The 26139-nt window shown below is 39.8% G+C and overlaps 1 protein-coding gene across 1 annotated transcript; it reads right to left on the reverse strand.

Moving 5' to 3' along the window:
• Window positions 1-519: 519 nt before the first annotated feature.
• stard10 (StAR-related lipid transfer (START) domain containing 10) lies at window positions 520-21445 on the reverse strand. The gene is made up of 7 exons (XM_041232828.1): window positions 21112-21445; window positions 20768-20980; window positions 6741-6888; window positions 6108-6211; window positions 4504-4621; window positions 3118-3170; window positions 520-1721 (listed from the first exon to the last, which is right to left on the reverse strand). Exons 2-7 carry the CDS (start codon window positions 20924-20926, stop codon window positions 1494-1496), a joined length of 810 nt encoding a protein of 269 aa, XP_041088762.1. The 5' UTR covers window positions 20927-20980; window positions 21112-21445; the 3' UTR covers window positions 520-1493.
• Window positions 21446-26139: the final 4694 nt, after the last annotated feature.

Genomic DNA, 26139 nt, shown 5'->3' on the forward strand with positions numbered 1-26139 from the left:
TCAACTGAAATTATTACTAGTAAACCCTTTTACAAAACAAAAATTGTTTGAGAGATGCAGAAGGGCTGTGTCTATTTTTAAACATGTTTTACTAAGATATTTGACATTCAGCCACAAGGTTGTTGGGTGATTTACTTTCAGCATGTGTCACAGCGAGTCAATAACTCAGGACCAGGACTATAGTGTCCCTTCATTTTAACCTCAAAGACTACAGACAACACGGAAATCACAAGTAATCAATACACAGTGTTCCTATACCCAAGCATGGTGGAGAATTCCACTGGTTGCTTCTGCATTCACATCATGAAGGCTTGACAATGAATGACACTGGTTTCAAACTTTGAGGATCACCAGAAAAAGGATTGCAGTAGGTATTTAACCTAGCAGTAATTCAGTATCCTCGCTAAATACTGACTAGTGTATAGTACACACAACACAGCTGTGTGACTTCTGCAGTATCAAGTATACATCCACAGTAATAAAACATACTTTTTTGTTAACCAAACAGTCACCATTACATCTGTGCAAACCCTTTATTTTAAATCCAAATCATAGGGGGGAAAAATAGATTAGCAGTCATATTTTCAGGGTTCTCTATGTGCACAGCTGTCTACTGCCTAGATTCCAGAATTTATCAACTAAGCTAAACAGTCTTTTTAGGAATGTTACAAATGTCAACTTAAGATCATACAAGAAATAATAACAATAACATAAAAAGAAAATATTAAATCGCCTTTCACAATTTAAACATGATTTGCAAATCTTTCGACACTGACAGGCTGACCTTGACTTTTCTTTCAACATTAAAACTGTGGGGCTCTTAGAAACTTCCACTGACAAATAAGCCCCAGTCGCAGCCTTCTCCCCATCCCCCTCCCGCTTACAAGCTCTAAACAGACATCAAAACAGAATGGACAGCAGAAGCAGTGTTTTGGGGGTGCTTTGTGTAGCAGTTCGATGTGGTGGCAGGTTGTTTGGAGAGACGTCAGCAGCAGCCTCCTGGCAGTGTTCACAGTTGTGGTTAAAGGATTGGGAAGAGTGTGCTCTGTTGGCAATGAAACCCTGCAGGGCTCCTCTACATGTGTCTCAGTGTTTGTGTTCAGTTAGTGCCCCCACTGCTGCTCCTGTCCCTGTGTTATCGTTGTGCTAGTGTGGGCTCAGTCTGCGAGCGGGTTACCATCCAACCGTTTCAGGACTGGCCTATTTTTGAGCATGCCATCTGGAATGGACAGCAATAAAAAAAAACAGTGTGCAAGTATGAGTCTGAATGTGTGCGTGTCTATATGGGCCACTGTATGTTTGTACCTATGGAGTGTCAGAGGGGGAACATGTGTACGACTATCGTAATTAACTAGTCTTTCCTGCTCCTGGCTCCTGAATTCCTTAGACTATGTAGGGCCCTGTCTATTTGTTGGAATATTCTTATGTGTATCTGGCTAGGGCTCTGTATGTGTGTGTGTGTGTGTTGGCGGGGTGGGGGGGTGGTGCAAGTCTCAGTTGGTGCTCTCCTCGTCGCTGCCCTCGCCCTGCTCTTCCTTGGTCTCGCTCAGGCTGCTCTCGTCGATGTTCTCCAGGGAGTCGGCGTGCTGGATGCTCAGCTCAGACAGCGGGATGCTCTGCAGACGGTTCTGCTCTGGGTACAGCCAGGGCTTGAAACCCGGGTTGTGCTTCTGCTTCCACTCGGGGTACTTGAGGCACGCCTTGTAGATCTTTTTCATTGCCTGCAGACCACAATGAAACAAAAATATTTTCCAGAATGTCTCGAGTTATAAATGACTCATTTTTACATACAAAACGCATAGTTTTTAATTTCTGTTTAAATAGTTCATAGTTATCAAATATTTAGTTACAGTGTCTCTCATGAAACATAAACAGTGGTGGGTAACTTTAACAGCTCTTCTGTAATTTATTAAATACAGGCTAACAGTAAACTAATAGAGAGTCCTATATTTTGGTTGATTGTTCACATTGTTTTTTGGTGCCTTTTTCTATGTTCATTTGGTTTCCCAGGAATCCTATCATTTTTTTGTAAAACATTCACCCTGTTAACTTCAACCAACCACAAATAATGAGGTGAAAAAGAGAGATCCACATCTCAAGACATGCACTAAAAACAGACAACACAGTTGTTAAAACAATAACTGGCTCCCTGCAGTCTAATAACTGCCCCCCAACACCACACACTCACTCCTGGCTGGACAGACCCCAGGCAACTCAGTTTATAACTTGCAGCAGGTTGGGAATACCTTTCCTTCCAGACCAGAGCGCATTCAATATTTAGAAGTGCATTGTTTAGTCACTAACTTTAGAAAGAAAACACAAAGAAAGCACGCTGAGGGAGCTGTGTTCCAGACGGCCAGCATGAAAGTATAATCAGGGTAGAGGGGCAGCGAACTGATAGAGACCCAGAGCCATCACCACGCTGGTGAATACAAAACAGCTGATTCACTGAATCCAGGCCCTGAACACTCCAACTCATTCTGCTCCACACAATCCTGTGAACACCAACTGTACAGAAAGGGTAGTGAACAGGTTCAAACAACGGAGGGTAGCTGAAGTTCACTTTAACTACATATTCTATATTTGTGCAAGTTTTCATAGAAATCTATAATATTGACACCACTTAAATTCTTATGATTTTGATATATTTTATTCAACCAATATGGAAATGAAAAAGGAAATAAAACACGGGCTTCCAGCCTCATCGCCTTTTTTTACAGGACAAAGGTTATAATATATTACAAAAGAAAAAGTAACCTCAATAGCTAAAGGGATAGTTCTCATCTAGCTAGATCTTTTTCTGTGCCTGTATCTGTTTAATATCCAATGACGTGTGTCCTATAGGGTTCTCTATAGTTTTGGCTTAGATCATCATTTGCTTACTAAATATTGCGGCAAATAACAACCAAACAAACAAAAACACCTGAAGGCTGATTGTTGGAGAACTGTATTAGCGCGGCAGTGTGCACTGAAGCCTATAGAAAAAGCCCCCCCCCCCCCCCCCCCGCCCCTTCTGGGCCAGCCTTGAACAAGTGGTGGTCAAAGGGAAGAAACACAAGGAAAGGTAAATGTAGTGCCGGGTAGAGGCGATTCAAACGCAGACATGACTCTACTTACTTTGGGGGCCAGCAACTGGGAAGACTTGTTGACGACCCACTTTGGTAATGAGCCTATGGGCACAGAAAAGAAATAATATGAGTTTCCCCTGAGCTGAAATAAGAGAAGAGGATCTTACAAAATAAAAAAAAGGGCTTAGAGTAACCGGCATCTGGTTAGAAAATGCAGAGTCATTATCACAAAGCATAATTGCTTGGAATCATTTTTAGGGCAATAACACAATGGGAAAATTCTATTCACAACTAGGAGTTTGCAGTCAAACAACATTTTTCAGGTGTTCTAATGATCTGGCCAGCAGCTGTTCTGTATAATTACATACAAATGAAGCCATCAGTGCTTCTCAATGTATTAGTCCTGCAATTAAGTAACTTAAAACAGCAGGCATAGGGCCTCATTTACAAAAGGGCACTTTCAGGTGTATCTTTTGGTCAGTGGCTTATTGTGAAAGGAGGAGGTGGCTTACATTGACCAAAAATGAACGATCAACAGACACAGCACTCAGCAGCAGGACAGGCAGAGGATTATTATGAATGACATCATTAATATTATTTGAAATGATAACATTCATTCAAGTTTAACAGAACCTGTTATTTACAGGTAATTTTCACTGCTCTATATACAAATGTTAATGCAACTAATGCCTCCATGATGCCAGATAGATTCCAGCCCAGAGAAACAGGTTTAAATAGCGAGCCTATCAGTGGTTAAAGCCTGGTTTCCAAACAACTAATTATCGCTCAGTTTAAGGTGCACACTACGATTATCACCCTTTAGTAGATACGGTGTGAATGAAGCTCATCTCATTATTCAGAGAGAGGTGCCTCATTTTAATACATTATCATGCACTACCATATAAATCACATATTTACTTTGATTACCATACTGTGGCACAATAAAATCAGTGTATGCCATATGCCCACTATTTTGTGCAAGAATAAATAAAATTGCAATAGGATATCATGAACATGCACACTAATCATGAACGTGCACACTAACTGCAATTATGATGCATAGTAATGTTTACTGTTCTTTCGTAAATGAGGCCCACAGCTTTTGAACCTACTCAGCATGGTGCCAGCTTTTCAACAGGAGCACAGACAGGCTGACAGTATTTACAACAGCATCAAAATCTCCCAACACTTACTCCAAATGAACACAAACTACTTGTGTGTTGGTTAAACAACGGGGAATCATGTAAACCACTGAATGTGGATGGTAAGATATATTCTCTATTTTTTTTTTATATAATGAAATGCATGGTCTAAATACAAGTGTTTTAAAATCCTGCTGTTGCAGTTTGTTAAGTATAGAGAAATGGGCATAAGAGATAACGAGAGTTATTTCCTCACATGCAAACATTGACATGTCACTGCCAAATTGTCTTACCTTTAGGGTCCACATGTGCCAAGTAAGTGAGGGTACAGCTCTTGGGTCCGTTGCTCTGAATGAAGTAGCCTGTCTGAATTGAAACTGCACGGACCATGGTCTTCTTCGGCGGGTATTTCTAAGGAAGGATCACCAAAAGCCTGGTCATGTCATTACTGAAGGCCGTGGGACTGGCAGGCAGTGTGGCATGCATCTCACAAACGCTTTTGGGGTGTCTGCGGGATATTCAAGACAGTCTGTCTTAGAAGTTAAGAGGATTGGTGTACAGTGTTTCCTTGTAGTTACAGCTGAAGGACTAGGAGGCAGCGAATCCCTTTGGATTGAGCCAAGGAGCTGGCAGGCAGTGTGGCTTAGAGGAGGAGCCGTGTAGCTGAAGGTAATGTGGCCTGGTGATTAGACCCAAGGAGGCAGCTCCAATATTTATCAACATAGCATGAAATCAGGGTGCTGAATTTCTTACTCTTCTAACCCTATATTCTTTCTGAGGATTCCTTACTTATATTACCTATAGTATATAGAATGAATCCTTCTCAGTTGCTGAATAAGAGAACTGAAATGCAGCTATTGCTCACGCAGTTTCAGTGGATTTGAATTCAAATTTGTCAACTTTCATTCAAGGAAATGCATTAGCGATTGGCGGAGCCTGAAGTATTGCTTTCAGTTAAGAACACAATATCGCTTCCTCTTCAACTGCTTCAGCCCTGACTATTTAGCAAGCGGAATGGTGTTTATAAAGTAACAGAGCTACCCATCTCCAAGAGGGCTTGGTCACGAGTCCAACCCTAGAGCACACTGATCTCGTTCCGTGAAACATCCTGCAGCTTCTGAACCCAAAATGATCAGACAGACACTTGATTTTAACAGATGTTTAAATCTGTTAAAAAAACAACTAGCTGTCTAATTACACTAAAGACAAATAGATGTAATTAGAGCACCACTGATTAATCTGCATCTGAAGAAAGTGATTAAGGTTGATGAATGCTTTCTTTAATTAGTTTCTATTGTGGGAAACAGTGATGCAGGGGTACCAGATTAATTTTGGGGGTCAACTCTTGTGTGTTACTTTATCTGTTACTTTGATTATATATATAAACACACATTAATAAAAGGTCTTTCCTACAAATTGTTTTGTGAAAGGAAAATCCACATGTTAATGTTACAAGCAACTAAACTCTTCCAACACTCTAGGAAAGACAACTCTCGGCAAAACAGCAAACTTTCTCGTTATATGAAAGCCAACAAGCAGACCAGTAAACCAATTTATTTTACCAATAGCTATATTGCGTTTGGAGTGTTTGTGGTCGACGATACACGAAACACATGAAGAAAGGGCTTCTAGGATAGGTGTCGAGTGAATGCAAAAAACAGTTCACCATTCCTGATGAGAATATTTCTGAAGTACGTAGAAACGATCATTGCAATTACCTTAAACCTCACCACCCCCCACCACCCCCCGACCCATGTGGGGGACGACCAAGAAAAATAATTGTAGTAAAATTTTAAAGCTCTGGGCTAGAATAACCCTAATAGACTGAAAGCCATTCATTCGTTATCCTAGAGCAGGCTGTACAGTTACTGTAGAGACCATGGGAGGTGCTACTTACAGTGTGTTTTACAGAATAGTTCATGATGATGTAATCGTCTCCCATGGGCAGCCAAGAGCGCAAGGTGAGCACATCCCTGTTCTTCAGAGGCTTGGGACACTTCCCTGGGGAAAGAGGTTAAGAAGAGTGTTAGAAAAGAGAACCTGCCAACGAGGGGCACGTGCACAGCCTTGGGTACGAGTCCAGCATTAAAAGAGCACAAAAGATTTGCGTTTTGCTCACTTAATGGAGTTGGCTGCAACCAAGGTATGTACCACAGTGGGGTTTTACCCTATAAAAAAATGCAATAAAATGAAAGAGTGTGATTATGTCTTTAACGTGATTACTGTCTAAAATATCCTGCTTATCCTTTTTGTTTGTTTGTTTCAAGTTCACATTAAAACAGCCGTTGCTTTTGAAATGTAAACACTTTAAAACTAAGACTGGTTTATCGCCTACGTTTCATAATACACTATGGTGAAGGAGAATGACAACAGTATAGCAGATCTGTATCAAAGACAAAAGTAGGATTTCTTTCAGACCTTACAGAAGTATGTTAAACATTATGTGATCTACAGTGCATATTATATAAAGGTGGACGCCGGTTCGTGCCCAGCCTCTGCCCTGCTACTCCAGCCCTCCTCCCACTCTTACAGGAGTAGTATCCAACATCCGCGTTCACGGTGAGCTTGCCAATGTCGAAGGTCTCGATCACGTTGCTGTCCCATTTCTTCCTGTACTCAATGTCGTGGAGGACGTCGTACATGGTATCACTGGAAACATCCTTACTCACCATCCGGCACTGCATGAAGAGAGGGAACAACCATTAGCTGCACATAACAACCGTTAGACTTGAAATTCCATTAACACTTACACCTGGATTACACTCGCATCCAGGATACGTCAAAAGTAACTGAAGCGTGATACATCGTTTTCAATTCATTCCAACGTAATGAATCGTCCGAAGTGGTAAGGTGCGTCAAATACACATTTCCTTACGTTCCTTGAGAAGATGATACTTCCTTTATCGTCCCAAAATAAAACCGGCGAGTCCAAAGGATCATTAAGCCTTAGAAATGTCACATGGTAAATCTAACAGAAAATACTTTGAGCCTTTTTCACCTTACACACATCTATTCAGGTACATACTGTAGATACACACGGTATACAGACCACAACATAGACACCAACTCCAAACCAATGCCATCTCCCTGCAATAAAACCCTGGAGACACAGGATGAGTTTCCATTCCTGTTAGCAGCTACAGGTATTAAAATAGATTTCCGAAAGAGTAACAGGTCCCAGGGAAGCCTTCTCACTCTGATCAACAGTAAAGTGTGTCTCGCTTGTGACAGATGCTCCGAGCGGCATACAAATGAAAAATGTAACAAATATACTCCAACCCATCTGTCTTCTGCAATCTAAAATGTGAAATTGAAAATGAGCAATTTGGCATCATTTGTAGTAGCTATGGCCAAAAGTTTTGCATCGGCCTCTAGAATTAACAAATTTTACTTCATAAAGTCAAATGAAACCTGCTGAATAATGTTACATTAACATATGGAATTACATACCGCTTCGTAGTTTTCCATATACTTAATGAAAAACTGACAAATTAAAGAAATGTGACATTTCAAAATCTAACATGAAATACTGTATTATGGCTTCCGGTAGATTTTTGTAGTTTCTTTGATTACATGATCTTAAATAAAATGTCTACATTATGTTCATATGTTTTTTTTTTATGTCTCAATCCTAAAATTCTAGGTGATGCAAAACATTTGGCCATACCTGTACACAGGTTCCCATACACATTGGAACCTGAATATTACTTGTTAGAAACAGTGACTCAAGCTCTACCCCCTACACAGTATCCACTGAAAGCAGTAGCTAGCTAGACTTCCCTAGCAGGAAAATACGGTTCTCAGAACACCGGAAAACACCTAAAATAAGCGAAGAACAAAAAAACATGATATTATCAACTGCGGTTTTGTATTTAGAAAGACTCAATAAAAAAATAATTCTCAGTAATCAGAAACCAGTTAATCGTAAAAACATCCCGAAACTGACCTGATAGGACCTACTGCAAGATCCAGGCCTAATCAATTCCACTGTCTTTCAATCCAAGCACTCTCAAAACACGAGACAGAAACACTTCTGTTCTCCGGTATGTCAGATTATACAAAAATAACCAGTAAGCCTAAGCTTCTTATTAGCCCTAAAGTTAATCAAAGATAAAAAGGAAAAGAGACACAAAAGTGCACACCATGGGGACCTGTTGACAATGCAAGCACTATACACCAATTCCTACATACAGAATTCTGTGCTAATGAGAGAGAAGTGGGTTTAAAAGCATTTGAAAACAGTACACTCTTGTACTTGGGTATACAGCTATGGCCGAAAGTTTTGCATCACCTTGAATTTTAAGATTGAGACATAAGAATAAAAAATAAACTATATGAACATAATTTAGACCTTTTATTCAACATCAAGTGATCAAAGAAACTAGAAAATTATATTGCAAAAGTCTACTGGAAGCCACAGTAGTAGAGTATTTCCATGTTAAAGTTTGAAATGTCACCTTTTTCAATTTGTCAGTTTTTCGTTAAGTATCTGGAAAACTACAAAGCGGGATGTAATTCAATATCTTACATAACATTACTCAACAGGTTCTGTTTGACTTTACGAAGCAAAATTTGTTAATACTATGGAAAACATTTGGCCAGAGCTGTAGGCATATAATGGCTTCCTCAGTCTTCACAAAGCCCCAAGAAGGAAGGCGACAGGTTATATTGCTGGATGAGTCACTGAAGCCGGGGTAAACACAAGACGGTTGCACAGCGAAACTATCGTTTACCTGCAGATGAAGCACAAGCCCACTTTACACTTCCTCACTGTGCTCCAGTACTGCTTTCACTTCACTCTTTACACCTCCAAGTCCTTTCTATTGATACACAGCAGAACATATCAAATGACACACGGATATCATTATGGATATAAAGGCATTCCGAACGGGTGGCTTACTCCAAGACAGATAAAACACCCAATGTCTCGGAGGTAAAGCTGCTGCTATCCACTGAGCCTTCACAGTGAGGCCATTAGGCTGCGATCCCATTCTGAAAAGAATTCACAATGAGATTTCTTTACTGCTGTTACAACCTCAAGCAATATAAACGAGCCTCTGTCTGCTCCAAAACTACATCCTGGTTATTTTGGCATAGTTTGTGTTCTGAATGAGCTTTGTAAAAAGGGGGAGGGGTCACTTAGCATAGAGATTGGTGTTACCCTCAAAAGAAAGAGTAGGTGCCTTCAATTACAGTCTGGGAAAATATTCTTTAACTAGGCTGTATTATTAAATTAAGCCTGGTGTTTGGGCAACCTAGCTGCTGTTTAACAAGTACACCAATACTGATGTTGCTTAAATCATGCTGTGATACAGTAAGTACAGTCAACGTATAGCACTTGCACCCCAGCTACCTAATCTTAATCCTTCATGGTCAACATGCATTGACATTCACAATCACGTTTTCAACATGGGACGACTCACGATAAAAACACCAAAAACATAAAATAAACAGGCTATATTTTGCTAGCACCCACCGGCATATATAACTATTAAAGTCATTTTTACTCCTGAAAAACAAATTCTGGTCCATTTGCTGTCTGAAGGAACGTTGTTTTTGGTTACAAAGACACTTCCTCCTAGCACTCTGACCTCTTCGGAGCAATGGGATGAAACCATGCGATTACTCTTAAATGAATTCTCCTACCTGACCTGCTGACTGAGTTGTGCTGATAAGAGCCACAGGTACCTTTACAACTGAAAACAGCTGCAGAGTGGCTGGCAGAACTAGGTAAATATTAGTCAAATGCAGCTCACTGCTAAAGAAAAGCCGAGTTACGCACAACAACTGAATCATCCAAGTGCCCGTTCAAAAGAGCTACTGTACTCAGGCCACGGGGAAAAAGAAGCCTAACACTGAAGACACTGTAGTTTTATGAAGAGAAAAAAATGTAAACACAAGTACTGTGAAACCGCAGAACGACAGAGTTAGAGGCTGAACTTCAGCAGTTAGATCAACTTAATCACTTTTTAAAATGTGATAATTTATGTTTTTGAATAAAAGGAACCAGTTTTACCTAACTGTTGAGGGGAACGTTTTACTTGGTGGGAATGGAGTAACCTGGCTGGCTAAGGATGTTCTAAAGAATCTATAAAAAAAAAAAAAAAACTACATAGGCTGATTTTACAGGTATTGCAAGATGCGATTAACAGTAGACATTCTCCCCCCAATCTACACGTCAGAAACACAGAGAGGAAGGAAATCTGAAACTACACTAGCCTCGCTAACCTTCATTGCACTTGGCCGAAGAGGCATACGAGTCTGTTACCAAGGAAACCACCACAGACAAGCACAGTTGTAAGTTCAGGTTTGAAAAGCTGAACAACTCTTTTTAGCATCAAAGCCAATTTGGGATTTTCAGATAAAAGAAGTGTAATTCAGTGTTCGTCACACTGAACCACTTAAACCATAGACTGTAAAGACAGTTTATATCTGTATAGATTTCTATCTTCCTTATTATTGCCTTTATAGAACTGTATGATAGATAAATAGATAGATATTAGTGCTGGGAAAATGATCCAAATATTCAAATAAATATTTTTTTGACATGTATTCGGAGACAAAATTCAGATGTTCGTATTCGCTAGAAATTACAAAAATACCTTGCACTTATTTACCGCCTTGCCAAAAGTTGCGCTACAGTTTCAAACATGGCAAATGAAAAAGAACTCTGTGTGATATGTCAGATTAATATATATATATATTAAAAAAAAAAAAAAAAAAAAACACACAGCAGCTCTGGAGCCTCTATTTAAAAGTTTTAGACAGCAAAAAGTAAATGAACCAGATTATGCGCATGCAAGCATAGTGCTCCCTATGCAAGGCACAGGTGTGTCATTGTCCATCCATCAACAGTCCAAAGCACCTTTGACCATTGTTCCACAATTTCTGTGTTCTTGTGCATACGTTAGCCTTTTAGTCTTGTTTCCCTTTCTTAACACAGGTATTCTTACTGCAACACATCCTTTAAGTCCTGATTTTTAAGAGTGGCCTTTGCATGGTTGATGGATGGACAACGACACCTGTGCCTTCTGCCAGTTCTGTTGTCAATTCAACACTTGTCTTCTTTCTATTCCTTAAGGATATTATCTTCAAGTATTGCTCATCCTTGTTAGACAGCTTTTTGGGTCTTCCCGTCCTGGGTTTGTCAATTACAGATGTTTCTTTGTACTTGCTGATTATGCTTTGGATACCACACCTTGAAAATCGAGTGATGCGAGCTATTTCACTCAATGTTTTTCCTTCTTTATGCAAGTCAAGGTTGTTATAATAGTAGAAAACACTAGTGGAGGCTTTGAGTAAACTGTTGATGCTCATAATGCATCAGAGTAGAAAAAATGCAACATGTCTAAGACTTTTGCCCAGCAGTGTGTGTGTGTGTGTGTGTGTGTGTGTGTGTGTGTGTGTATATTAGCTCAAAGATCCAGGTATTCAGGTTCTATCTAAACCAATTGGGTTACAGAATATTACTCAGTTAGCTCTTCTCAAATCTAATTTTGTGAAAGCCAACATCGGAGAAGAAGAGCCTTGCAAATGTATAAAAATAGTCATCCGTCCCTGCTTTATCTGTTATCCCTTATCAGCTGCTATGCAAAACAGTTTCAGACCGACAATCAAATGATATTTTAACTTAATTTTTTTATTTTAACAGACACTAGGAACTACCAAGAGACGTTAGTGAAAAAATGTTACCAAGTGACAGATCCTTCCTAAAAAAATTTAAAAACCTGTGTAACAGACAAAGCAAAATAACAATTACTAACGTCCATCAATCACTGGACATAGGACTTTGAAACCAATGGAGTTCAAAAGGCCACAGCATCAGAGGTAAAAAAAAAAAAAAAAAGCCAGCCAGTTAGATTTTAAAAAATACTTAAGCAGAGAGAGCATTACCCGCTCCATAAATAGCAGAGCTTTTACCAGTGTGAGTTATCTTTTTCAAATGTAAAATGCAGATCTCTGCTTCACATCATTTTTGTGCAGCTTCGTAAGTTAATGATAAACCAGCATATTACTTAAATGGCCTAATGTCTTTAATGTATTGTTATTTCTAAATTTAGCTTGAGAAATTGCCTGCAATGCTATCCGATTCCTCAATCATAAAACAAGAGTGCTTTTGGATTTCAAAACACGGGCAAGTATTGCATCCACATTAAGAACTGCAGACAAGTGCCATCACGATTTTTGTAGGATTTCCTGAACAGAGGCCAATGAAATCCCACGGGGGAGGATGAGCAAGCTCGAAGCCCCATTAACACAAACTACGGGGGTACAGCGGGGAGGACCCTGCGCAGGAGGAATGTTTGGAGTTGGAGTAAATGTGTAAACAGTAGCATGCTGACTCCGAGAGGCTTCTGCTAAGAACGATAGTATAATTTCATTAACAAACCGGGAACAGGTCTCAGTAGACGTGAGATAAAACAACAACACCTGCATTCATATCTCTTCAATCCGTCTCTCTCTCTCTCTCTGTCACTGTACCTCTGATGATATTCTGTTTAAAAATAATGTCCTGGAATGTACACCCCCCCCCCCCCCCCCCCATATTAACATGTCTTATATCAGGTATTTCATGATCTTTAAACTCACTGAGATATCCCTTTACAGACGATTTCAATGCAGCCCTTCAATGTGATTTTATTGGTCAGAAGGCCCCTTCTTTGTTATCATTTCTGTCATCTTCAGTAGCACTTATGTGCTCTACAGACACTGCAAGCATTTCCACCCCACCCCCTCTTAATGCTGCATCTGTGATGGAGTCGATCTTGTGGAAATGAAACCATGAACCCTCACAGGGGAGCTTATAGACTGAATATAAAATATACAAGCCAGGGGTGGAAATCAGTGATTAGGAGTTCAATCCATTACAAGGAGTTTAATAAGACACACCTGTTACCTACACGCTGTGGCTAATCAGGTGTGTATTAAAACCTGGAATGGATGAATCTGCTATGCTCTAGGAGTCTTATTTCCATCCCTGATACTAGCAGTGGAGAGCTATGTAATATAACAATGTTTTATTTACAGTACACAGTGTAATACTGCTGGCTGGTCCATGAACTCTCAGGGTTTAACTCCATCCTCCAAACTGCTCCACAGTAATTCCAATCCATCACCATTTTAGTCTTCCTTGCATTTTTTTTTTTTTTTGAGTGCCCAATTATTTTACCCCCGATTTCCTCCCCAATTTAGAATCTCTAATAATCTCTAATAATCTCTTCCCCTCATAGAACTCGAGAGTAGATGACAGCGGGCTACTGGCCTTTCGAGAACACTGACTGACTTGCTGTGTGACCCTGAGCAAGTCACTTAACTTCCTTGTGCTCCATCCTGCGGACGAGACGTTAACTCAATGTCCTATTGCAAGTGACTCTGCATATAATGCAGTTCACAGCCTACCTCTGTAAAGCGCTTTGTGACGGTGGTCCACTATGAAAGGTTCTATATAAAATATATTATAATTATTATTATTATTATTAACAAAGGTTAGCCCTGCAGGCGCCTGCCTGAGGTCACTAGGCACTTGGCTGTAGTGCGATGAGGAGAAACAATCCCTGTCTGTTTTGACACCCTAACCAGCGGGAGTACCAGAGCCAATGCACCGCTCCTCCCCAGCAAACCCTGCTGACTCTGCACAGCCAGGACACTCCCCTGCGCTCCCCTGACTGCACGACTCACCCTGCACACCACACGGCCGTGCTTTTAAAAAGTGAGCCATGGGGGACCCAGTCTTTCCTACGTCTTGACGAGCTGCTTACAAACCTGCATCTCGTTACTTTCAGGTATATTTCAACCCCCAAAGCAACTGAGGTCTTAAGAGTGTCTGTACGAATTGAGAATATTGAGCGGGTGGAAGTATACTGTGCTTGAAACAGAACAGGCTTTAACTAAAATTAATCAGGCCTTTTGTAAAATAGAAATTACAGTAAAATACTCTCAGCTGCTTTTTATTTTTACATGATTGTACCAAATTCTAATCTGCAATACAGTAACCAGTTGTGTGTAGGGGTGCATTGCAATTGAAGGCCTATTCTGAAAAACATGCCAAACAGGGTTTGTCAGTAACATGCATATTTATAGCCCTTGCCAAAGATTTAAATAATATATTCTGGTGCCAGTATCCTAAAAAAAAACACTGTGTCACTCACGCGTACAGTTAAGTGAATGTGAAATGTTCTGTTCTGAATCTTGAAGTTGTTTCTCACTGGTTTTGCAACACGGACAGTTCTTTTTTGCAGATGCACTGCACAGGCACTAAAGAGTTAAGTGTACAGGAAGCAGGGGGATGCCCAACCTGTCAACAGCCTTGGGAGCCGAGGGCTGTCCTGTACACAGCTGCTCAACGCTGTCCCCACGTCACATGAGCGTTCAGTCAGCAAACCAGGCCAGCCTTTGACAAACACAAGGCCCTTGGGAAGTCAAATACCTCCAAGGCTAGCTGACGAGAATTCAGCCCTTTCAACAGCATTCCCTCGGCTGTTTAAACACCAACATCCTGTGGATTAGCCAACATTTACTGAAGTGTGTACACAATATAAACCCTGTCATTACATATTCCCATATACTGTACTGTAGCTTCCAATCAGCATTAGTTAGTGGAACATAGCACTACTTAAGCGACACAATAAAAGTGCACATCTTATGTTATTCCACATCATTTAAGCTTAGCCTTGAGTATGTCCTTGATCAGATTTACACAGAACATTCCAGTGGGGAAAAGTATAGCCACTGGTACTGTACCAGTACAAGTTCTTTGCTGGGTTAACGTGAAACTCAGAGCAGTTGCTCACTTGACCCAGTAGCTCAGAAACAGGCTTCTATATGGGGCGACAATCTGCAAGTATCGTACAGAACATTATACTATATTTTTTAGAATTTATAGTTAAATACAAATAGGTATACAAAAAGACAATTTCCTTCATGTCTTTTCCATCTGATACAAACAAAAAGGCTAGAAGGCTGCATTACATTTTTTCCATATTTCTACAAGGCCACTGCTGGATCCCAGAAGAGCTGAAGGAAGCTTTTGCTCGTCAGGTCCAGTCACCTTCCACCAAGCAATAAATGGGCTTGGATTAAATGCTTTTGGAGGTTCTCTCTGCCTCATAGACGTGTGTGGGGTTTTTCTTATCTCCAATTAGAAAAAAAGCACTTTGAGTTACTGCAGGTTAGCGAAAAATTCCAAGTCCCTGGAAAGCTAACAGCCAATCGCGTGTCCCCACATTTAATAATAATAATTGAATAGTTTATGCAGGGAAAAGCTTTTGAATGCACTCCCCAGAGATCCTCCTGTCCTGTTAGAGTGCAGCATTATGAAACATGCTTAAGTGCACAAGATATTTAATCAGAATCCACCTAGCTCTACTGAACCAGAGGCATCCAAACTAGATGCTCTACATCCCAGCACCATGAAGGCTGTAGAGATATTGATGCCATTCCCATCATGAAAAATGTGTAGAAGAAATGTCAAGCCACCAGCATACCCAATACAGTGCAGTGTACATGACTCTGACCCGGAACCTGCACTGAATCTCCCTACAAACCTCATGCAGAGAACTGTGACAGTGGTGTGTTTACTGCCAAGCTCAGTCAAACCGCTCACACTTTGCATTGCAGTCAACAGACCATATCCCTCACTCCTGATTGCCTTATTAAAACAAGCCCTCTTTCAGACCTGCGCAAATGGTTTCATCAGTGAAATTTGCATTTACACTCCGTGCTATGCAAATTACGTGGTCTCTTCTCAATCGTTCTTCGGAGAGCACGTCAGACAGTGACAACTATTATTTCTGCAGTAAAGAAAAGGGGTCTGAAATATGAAACAGTAGGATATGCCACATACAGTAAAATAAAAAAGTGGCATTCCTTACACCCACTGGGGGCAAAGCGGTGCAATGGGGCAGGTTGATGTTTCCAATCTGGTATACCTGCTTAACTTAAAGAGAAGATGAGTTTTAAAAAGTCATCAAGGTGTCCAGTGACTGAAATAGAAATCCCATACAAAGTGCATCGAAACATGAGGTCAGTAGTTAAGAGAACGGTGGCATTTCATACCTGCACCAAGTTGCCCTTTAAGTTAGAAACGAGAGACATTCTGCTATTATGCCTCACTTTTAATCTGAAGGTTTTCTTTGATCTCATCTACTTCCACTGTTTCCCACTGCAGAGTAGCTGCTATTTACTTCATGCTAATATTGGACTCGGCTTTCTCCATGGTACAATGAGATAGTCGTGGTGGGGACCAAGCAAGACATCTGTACACACTGAAGTAAGATGTGAGCCTTCAGTGCTTTTCCTCGGCCAGGAAAAGTGGACTTCCCGCTGGCCTGGTGTTGAATGCTGGCTCCCATTGATGGCATCCCAGCACCACTCCCTTCCAACCCCCACTCAATCCAGCCCAGGATACTTACCTTAGCCATCCATTCCTATCATCTATGTAGTTTTTGTAGAATTCTCATTCATAAATGTCATCATCTACCTCTGATATTCCCTGCACAGTAATTGAAATTTACTGAAAGCCCTTCTAAGTTTTAAAGAAAAGTTCACAAAGCTGGATTCCAGTTGCCTGGGCCTGTACCTTGCAATTGTATGACTGTAGTTTTGTATTCAATGTGTACAGCGCTCTATACAGCTTTGTAAGTCTAGGTTTGTTTTGTTGTGCCACGCAACATGAGCAAGGACGATTTTTTATAAGGTTTTCAAAAGCACTAGCAAAACTGTGCTTGCTAAACATATCAAAACTACGTGACAACAATCTTCTACAGACTTCAGTGTGGAAAATACAAAACACAACTACAATGACATCATCCACAAGGACTTACGCCTTCCTCAGTTATAACTCACTCATATCAATGTTCTGTACCACAAAATGCAACACGCGGTTTCAGTGACAAGGGTGCCATTTCCCAGTTCTGAAGCACTTCTCATATACAGTCAAGCTGCCTCAAATATAAACAGAATGAGATTAAATTGAGAAACGCTGATTAACCCAAAGAAAAGGCTGCTTTCAAACCACTCTGCAGTAATCATGCAAGGCTTGTTCTACGACTAAACGAGAACTTCAATTAGGGAGAGACTTTGGAATCACGTAGACGATGCAGCACTAGGATTTCTCAAGACACTTTGCTATGTTTTTTCAGCTTTAATACTACTTTCACTTGGCCATTGTGGAGCTAAAGTATTGAGCATATTGATGTGTTTTACATCTATCTTGGATCACAGTGCTTTAAAAACAAGTGACATACAACCCAAGTCATAGCTGTAAATTCGAGCGATCGGTATTATAGGATGAAAAAATAAAACACTGATATCCACCTTGTAAAATGTAAGTTTAACACACAGATAGATTGTTGTGAGACCGTAACAATATGTACCCAGGTACTTGTGAGAGATATTGGGGTTCATATATAGAGGCTGTACGCCTTTAAGAAGAAAGGCGTGATGGGATATCAGCTGTACACTTGTCAGCTAACATACAAATGCTGAAGTGCAGAGGTGCTGGATTATTACCCTCCGGTTTCATGCAACAGTTGTGATGGTGACCAAACGTGTGCGAGTACTGTTGTGTTAAAAAAAAAAAAAAAAAAAGGTTAAAATGAACAGTTTCATTCAAAAAATGTAGAACAGCGAGAGACATGCATTAACAAAATGCCCTGAAAACTTAACATAAAGAAAACTATTTAAATGAAGCAATAAGCTCAATAATTAAGCTAAAAAAGGAAGTGCAAAGGTTACAGGGTTTTTTTTTTGTGAATTCCAATAACCCTGCGTTATCTTTCTCCAGTCAAATCGCAGAGTGCCTAAGTAAGCACGGTAATTTACCATAATAAAAAACAGTCATGAAAAAGAAAACATAGAACATAAAAAAGCGCAACCAGATACAGCCAACGAAATACAACACATTATTCAATTTTTTTGTTGTATTATATATTCAAGGTAAGGCAAGTTTATTTTTCCTTAAAAGTGCTCCAGGCTATAATGTTCTGCCACCCGGCTCTACAGAATTCCTGGGGAGAACCCTGTTCATAGTACTAAGTTAGCAGTCCTGAACAGGGTCATCTCAAGTCCGATTTGGTACGCAGCAATCAGGATCTTGTTTAGTCTGATTAAGCGGATGTCCCAGCTGTGGTGATTATCTTCTGGTACGCTGCAACCGGGATTAGCAAGTGTACCTACTTTAACCTAAGCAAGTGGACTAAACCTGCTTAATCTGCTAGTTAGGCGCATCAAGGGGACTAACTTTGGTACGCTGCAATCGACCCACAGAGACTAGGGTGTCTCTAAGTATCAGCTACAGAGTCACTTACAGCAACGCCTCACCCGAAAGACGGAGCACAAGGAGGTTAAGGGACTTGCTCAGGGTCACACAGCGAGCCAGTGGCCGGGCAGGGGTTTGCTTTAACCACTGAACCACACAACCTCCTATACAAGAGTCTAAACTAGACTCTTCAGTATTAAAAAAGGAAAGTGATGCTATAAATCTGCAATGATCACATGAATGAAAATACTAAAGCCAGTGGGAAAGCAGGACTATGTATTAAAAGGCTAGGAAATATGTAAACAGGGGTCTGTTCAGTTACAGTGGTAGGAAACACTGTGCAAAACTATGGTTTATGGAAATCTCACACTCCCAGTCTAGTCAGTTTATCTTAATAATTATAAAATATTGATCACCTCATGTACTTTATCTATAACACAACTCCAAGAAGACAGGGTCCTGCAATACCGAGCCAAAAACCAAAAAAAAAACAAAAACTAACACTGCACTTCAGCAGTCCCAAATCACTTCAGGAATGTGTCTTAAACCACCCTAGAGTGGGGACAATAATCTCTTTGAATAAGATTATCAAAATGCCTGACAACTGCTGCACATTACAGCAAAGCACACAGCAACCGGCCAATAAGAACACCTATATTATAAAGCTTCAAAAAACAAGCCTCAGCTCTCAATTGCTTCCTGGTATTGAACACCAGTAACCCTGAAAACATGCTGTAAATGCTTCGTTATGGCATGCTGTGTCAGAATATGTAAGCACCCCAACTTCATAATCTGTGTGTCACACTCATGAAGCCTGCCAGTAATTAAAGTGAAGTGCCACCCTTTAATTGTGTCAAAAAAAAAAAAAGTGTGCTTACTGCTGCAGCCCAAGGTCCTGAAGAGTAAATGGGCCCTGTGACTTTTTATTACAGGCCAGGGTCCCATTAACCAGTAGCTGTTTGCGCCAGACTTGAACACATTGAACATGACTTTGATAAAACAACTGGGAGTCTGGCTTTCAGGCTACTAAACAAGCAAAAGCAGGGCAAATGCATTCAATCACAAAGCCAGAAGATGCACTGAACAGCACCTAAAGTGGTCCTAGAATCCACATGGTCTAACACCGGACTTGTTCATGAGGCTCCAAGGTGGTTCTATTGTACACGTGCTTTTTTACTGCAGGGGTTTGACCTGGGAAATGGGGAGGTTCAGAGCTCTCAGGTCAAAACACAGCCAGGGCCCTATTCAACCGATATCAACACAGCAAGAACCATAAGTTCACAGTTTAGATCACTAATATTGCGACTTTTGGTTACCGAGGTTATGACAACCCAACATCTAATGTATTTAGTATACTTCTGTCTGTAAAATGACAAGGCGCTAAGCATTTGAATAATATATTTGATCCATCTAAAAACAAAGTTTAAAGAAACAAACGTGGTTATAGAATATAGGAAACACGCTCATGAATGTGCAACAAAAAACGAGCAAGAACAGTGTGAAACTATCTCGTTTTATTAAAAAAAAAAAACTAAAAATCAAAGGATACTGTTATTTTGCTTCTTAGGAAACTGAGCCCTCTATCTACTGAATAATCGTGCCAGTATGGTACTTCCTAATGTTAAAATTGCCAGCTAGAAAGATCACCTGTTGAAATACAGGGTGTCCTAACTAAATAATTACCTGTTACTTCTTCGCTCTCTTACTGTCGGGAAGGTAATGAGACCGCTATTGCGTAACAGTTTCAGCCATTCCATGTTTTAATATGTATTTGATTAGCCCCAGTGTACAGGTAAACAACCTCAGGTGTGTCTTACTAGACTCACACTGGGCGTCTTATTTACATCCCTGGTATATATAGAGTATTCCAGTATATCAGTAACTGTATTTTTCACACCAAGTCATTCCCATGTGGGCCATCGTCTTCAATACAGCACGTGTTGTCTGTCATCACATACATTTGGCAAATCAAGTTACACTCCAAATCTATTCGAGCGGGTTTGTAATTCAAATACACTACAACTGCTTTCAACAACTTTTCGCTGTCTGTGTTTAACCGGATACACACACTTCCCGAACAGCCGGTTTCTGAAAATACAAATGAAAAGCTACGTCATCTTTAGCTTGTATTGTAATGCGACAGGTGTTTTTTTTTTAAAATGGCAGGCTTTAGCCAACGCATATTAAACGTTTGGTATATACGACACTAGGCTGCTGTCACAAGTTTAGAAGCGTTATCCTAGGTCTGTCCAATACAAGTCTGTAACAAGAACTCTTTATTTATAAACGAATCGTCATACCTTTATTTTGTGTAACGACTGCTCTTCGTCCACTCCCTGAATCCACACGGTAGTCCCAGATTTGCTGTAAGTCACATTCCAGCTTTCATCGGAGTTACATTCATTTTTAAAACTACTAAAAGCCAAATCGTCCGGGATTTGAACAGAGTCCCTCGACATCCTTGCAAACAACACAGCAACTATCCCGCAACTCAACAGAATAAGGTACTGCACCTAAGGAGAGAAACCTCAGCGTGAAAATAAAGAAGGACTTAAACAGAAAAATAAAACAGCGCAACAATAGAAACATGCCTATTCAAATATAAAATAAAAGGAAAAGAAAGATAACGCACGTAAATACACACCTGTTAAAAATTAAGAAAAAAAAAACTGAGACTAGCGTAATGGATAAGACGGGGAAAATGGAACAAAAAATATATTTTCAGTCCTAGTTTTCTATCCTGTTAGCGATCTTTTTAAAAGAGAGAAAAACGAACACAAGATGCAATTGGTCTGTCTGCGCTTCCGATAGAGGTGAGGTGGTTCTGTCTCAGCTCAGTAAAAAAAAAAAAAAAAAAAAAAACTTGCATAGTGTTAAAAACATCAGACACTTTCCTGGTCACTGCTGTAAAATCTAAGGACCCTAAAGTTGCACTACCTCTGCTATTTCAGCTTAATGATGCGAAATGTATCACATTTGAGAGAGAGAGAGAGAGAGATCGAAAGCTGGAACCGCCTACTTGGTCACGGCACAGCCTCCCCGGTACTGGAGTCGTGGCAACGCTGGGTCCTAATAAGAGACATGTACTTATTAATTCTTACGTTCTTTTTCTTTGTCGTGTAGTTATAATGACTTCTTTAGAGGGATCATTGCTGCCTGCTATACTTATGTAGAAAGAATAGTAGAATTCTATAGTGATCTGATGAAGAAAAAACTAAATGAAAAAGAGGAAAGCCAGATGTCCCCAAAATAGGAACTTGCTAGTCTATAATATCTTAATAAAGTTTTAGATTCACGTATTACACTGTTATGTAGTGACATGCTCATATAACCCATTTCTCTTTCTACTAAATAACAAAGTTATATTCAGAACCTATAGAGAAGGGAACTGGAACAAGGGGTGCTGGGGCTTCGGCAGCACCCCCTGGCTTTGCGTGACTTCCATCATATACAGGGGTTACAGTTTAGTTCAATGGCTTTCAGCCCCCCCCCCCCCCCCCCCCCTTTAAAAATTGTTCCAGTGCCACTGCCTATAGAACGATTGGGGTTGGGTATTTTATAAATATCTACTCAATGCGAACTTACTGGGTATAACATTTTTTCTTAATTGTATCGTAAAAATAGATTTGTGGTTAAGGACTAGGGATAAAATAGAGAACAAATACTCTACCCAGTAATTCCGCATTGGCGATAAATGGGTCATATTTTTAAAGAGAGAAAATTGTCTATTCGGGGATACCAAGGTATTTAAATCAACAAGTAGCCTGAAGGAGGTTATCAGGCAACAAACCCCCCACAATTCTACTTGTTTGCTATTTTTAAAGAGGAGATGGTTATCTATTCAGGATACCATGTTGGGAAACAGTCTTTCTAGAGAGCAGAGAATTCAAAAACAGCTGTATATCCAATAATAATCAGAATCCAACAGGATACTCATCAATCACTGGAAAAACCTTGTATTGATTTTATTTCTATAGACGCAGAGGTTAATAACCAATTCTCACTCAACCAGAGGAAAGTTTGCTTTCCATTAGACAATGAAGGATGTGTTTGTGGATTTTACCAGAGGATATCAATGAAGAGCTATCCAGAATTGTAGCTTTAAGCTAGCATTGATTAAAAATAAATAAATAAAAAAATCTCAGAAACCCAATTTGCTGTTGACCATGATACCATTATAAATCGGATCACACATCACATTGTTTTTACAAAGAAAGTCATCTGGCTTTTCTGGAATTTGCAAAACTACCAAAAGAATCAGCACTAGAACGTGCTGAACAAGTAAAACCAGCTGGAACCCTGCACAGCCTGTTCTTCTGAGCACCTTAATAAGCACTGCCTGGAAATTGCTGAAAAGCTAATAAGGGTGAACATAAATCCTGTGCATATTCATCAATTTAACTAGTGCACAGGATACAGTATGCATTTCATCATCACCACCACGTTTCAGCTTTTCAAAACAATTCTACATTTTAGGATCGCTAATATAGGTAATACAAGAGGGTAGACTTCAATGATTAAGTATTTTATGGACTGGCCAGGGAGTTAACTGATTACATTAATATTTGAGGGTCGGGTTGAAAGACAGACCTGAACTCAAAACATTGACTTTGCCAACAGCTGCTGTATCCTAAGATGTTGTTGCACTGAAGCGTCCATTAATTATCGCGGATACAAAACTAGTATTTTTGCTTTAAAATAAAACAGTGTTTGTTGTATACATCTGTGTTCACAAGAACTGCATTGTAATATGCTCTTACCAATCGATAAACTAGAGTTGATTATCTGCAGTACAAGTGAATCAGAGAAGCATTATAAATAAGCAACGATACTTAACGGTATAGTAAAAGTCATAAGAGACACTAAAGGACACATTCTGCCTTCAAATATATATATTGTGAAAGTTGTCTCACCTGAAATGGATTTACTATAGGGTGTATATATAATATTTACAGAAATGAACTTGTCTATTGCCAAGGTTTTTCCCCATGTTTATTGAACCACATAAACCCCAGTCTTCAATATGTTCTTTAGCTTCTCAAGGTGTGATATCAAAAGATGATATTGTTTGAAGATGCCACTCACATTAAAAAAAAAAAAAAGAATTTGAAAAAAGTACTTTAAAGCACACAAAATTGCACAAGGATTCAGTACTACACAGGGTTCAGTGCATATGGAAAAAATTAGAATGTGGCAAATTGACGACTTGATTTCTGCATATATAGTGTACCCTATGTTAAAGACGAGGCTTCCATAGCAATTTCTGTCTGGCATTTGTTGGCAGAATTCCCATCATATAGACTCTTGTCCTTTGTAAACCATTTCATCAGGCTTCTGGGAAACCACCCAAAGCAGCAAATCACATTGGAACCTCACAGGACTCCTAGGTGCCAGTCTATCAAAATATATGTTAAAAATAGGTACTGTTCTCATTGATACTCAATAGAGGAGTTTTTTTTTATCATATAACCTTTTTTTGCAGTAACAAAGTCATGGTGCTCTGTTATTATTTCCAACCATTTACAATGTTTGTCAAGAGGTGGTCATTTGTTACAGAAAAAAGGTGTAGGACTGTATCTCACAAGTTTGCTGTATGTCTTACCTTGAAAATTGATTAAGTTAATGAGCAACGGGAAAAGTTCTAAAAGGTGTATTTAGTTATTTCAAGCATACCCACACAAAACTTGCAGTCAGTTTTTATCCTGGAAATTCTCTGTGTCAACTATGCAGCACTTGCACCATCCAAGCATACCCTGGCGTTGTTTGTGGAAGGCATGAAATCCTTCCTTCTCCTGTCTTTAAACTTGTTTGTATAGTATTGCATGCTGGACACTAGACAGATGCTTGTGTTTTTAATGGTATGTATAGGCAGTCTGTGCTCTAGGATAACTCTTTCCAACCATCAGGCACTTTAGGGCCCTTTGGGAAAACTACATTAGTCTTGACCGATGGAGGTTTCTTATAGACAAAATAGTATTACATTGCAAATTCCTTCAGCACAGCCAACTGAAACTGCATTGCATTTCTATAGCCCTGTCTCATTTGCAGGTAAAGCAGTGGCAATGCAAGGCAAGGTATATATAGATCTCTTCCACAGCAGAGCTATTATGATAGCCTTTGTAGATGTGATAATACCGGTATAATGTTTTCCCAGGAAAGAGAGGGTAAAGAACAAAAAAAAGGTTATATGCAAAATAAAGGGAAGAAATTATGCATCCACAATTATCTACCAACATAAATAGTTAGGGAGCAGTAGAGAAATAGACACCTAAAACATATCAATGCAATGTTTTTGTCTGTATACAGAGAGCACACATTAAGACATATGCAGCTACTGAAACAAACAATATCAAATACCGCCCACGGGCTCATATGCCCTTTCCCTGTTTTAATGAGAGGGCTTCCCTGCATGGCTCTGGTAAAAACTAAGGCTATTCCGCCCACCCATGACCCACAATACTCCTACTCACTCACTGCCTCTGACAAGCAGCAGGCAGGCCTGGTTGCTTCAGCGCTGTGTCACCACTTCTACACTGCAACTGGAGTGCAGTAGCACTAAAATAACAGGGAGCAAAAAATAAATAAAAGAATGTCTGCTAGGAGTTTAATCTGTTCTTATTACCGCCTCGTATTCCTCCAGGGAAGTGGAGGGCAGAAAACTGCTGCAGCGTATTCTTCAGAATGGTTTGTAGGTTCATGACCTTTGAGGCTGCTGCTGAACATGGAAGCACCTGCCAAGCGAGAACCCGCTATCAGCCCTCCCTGCCTCTCTCTGTCAGATCCTCTGTTTTGCCCATTGTGAATAACAATTGATTTCAGCGGAGAGCTTTTACATATTGCAGAATACATATCAGGGATTTGCATAATGAATTATACAGTCACGCGAGATCAGCCCATTTAAACAAGTGTGTGTTACGTAATTGCAGATACATTTGTAGTTTAACCCCTGTACATTGTAACTGCAGCTGGACTATAATGACATATTAACTGTGCTTATAGCGGCGTTATACTGCAGTTTTACTCCAAAATTGTCACCAGTATGTATTTGGCTAGCTTATAGAAAGGGAAAACAGTGGCTGATTTTAGCGTGCAATCAATAATGTATGACTGCTCGCTGTAGCTGTGGGCATCTACTAATATTAAATAATAATATGTATCAGACAGATAATTTACCACAGCGGTTATCAGACACTTATATAGTGTGGTAATGTGTGGGGACTCGGGGAGCATTAACAGTAACAGAGCACAAAGCCTCTGCAGCAACTGCAATACAATCTTTCATCCCTGAAACACAAGGCTACATTAAATTACAGGGAAGCTTAAAAGAATTCCCCATCTTCCGCTATTGAATACCATGGTCAACCAATAATGTAATTTAACTTATTTTTTTATTTTTTTATTGGAGAATTGCTACGAATTTGGTCAAATGAAGTTATAAGAAATCAGCAGAACCTGTATTGGATTTTTCCTCTTGATTAAAAAAAAACATCATCTTATTATTATCAAGCAGCTGATAAGTAGCACACAATACTGTAGCATACCAAACATTGCATACATTGCATACAGAGCGTACAGTTTAGTACAATGTGATTCGCATGTACATTATAGTGGACTGTACAGTATATTGACTATTCGTTTTTTTTCTAATGAACAATACTATAATCAACTCCAT

This window comes from Polyodon spathula, chromosome 30 (genome assembly GCF_017654505.1).
Source record: "Polyodon spathula isolate WHYD16114869_AA chromosome 30, ASM1765450v1, whole genome shotgun sequence".
NCBI lineage: Eukaryota > Metazoa > Chordata > Actinopteri > Acipenseriformes > Polyodontidae > Polyodon > Polyodon spathula.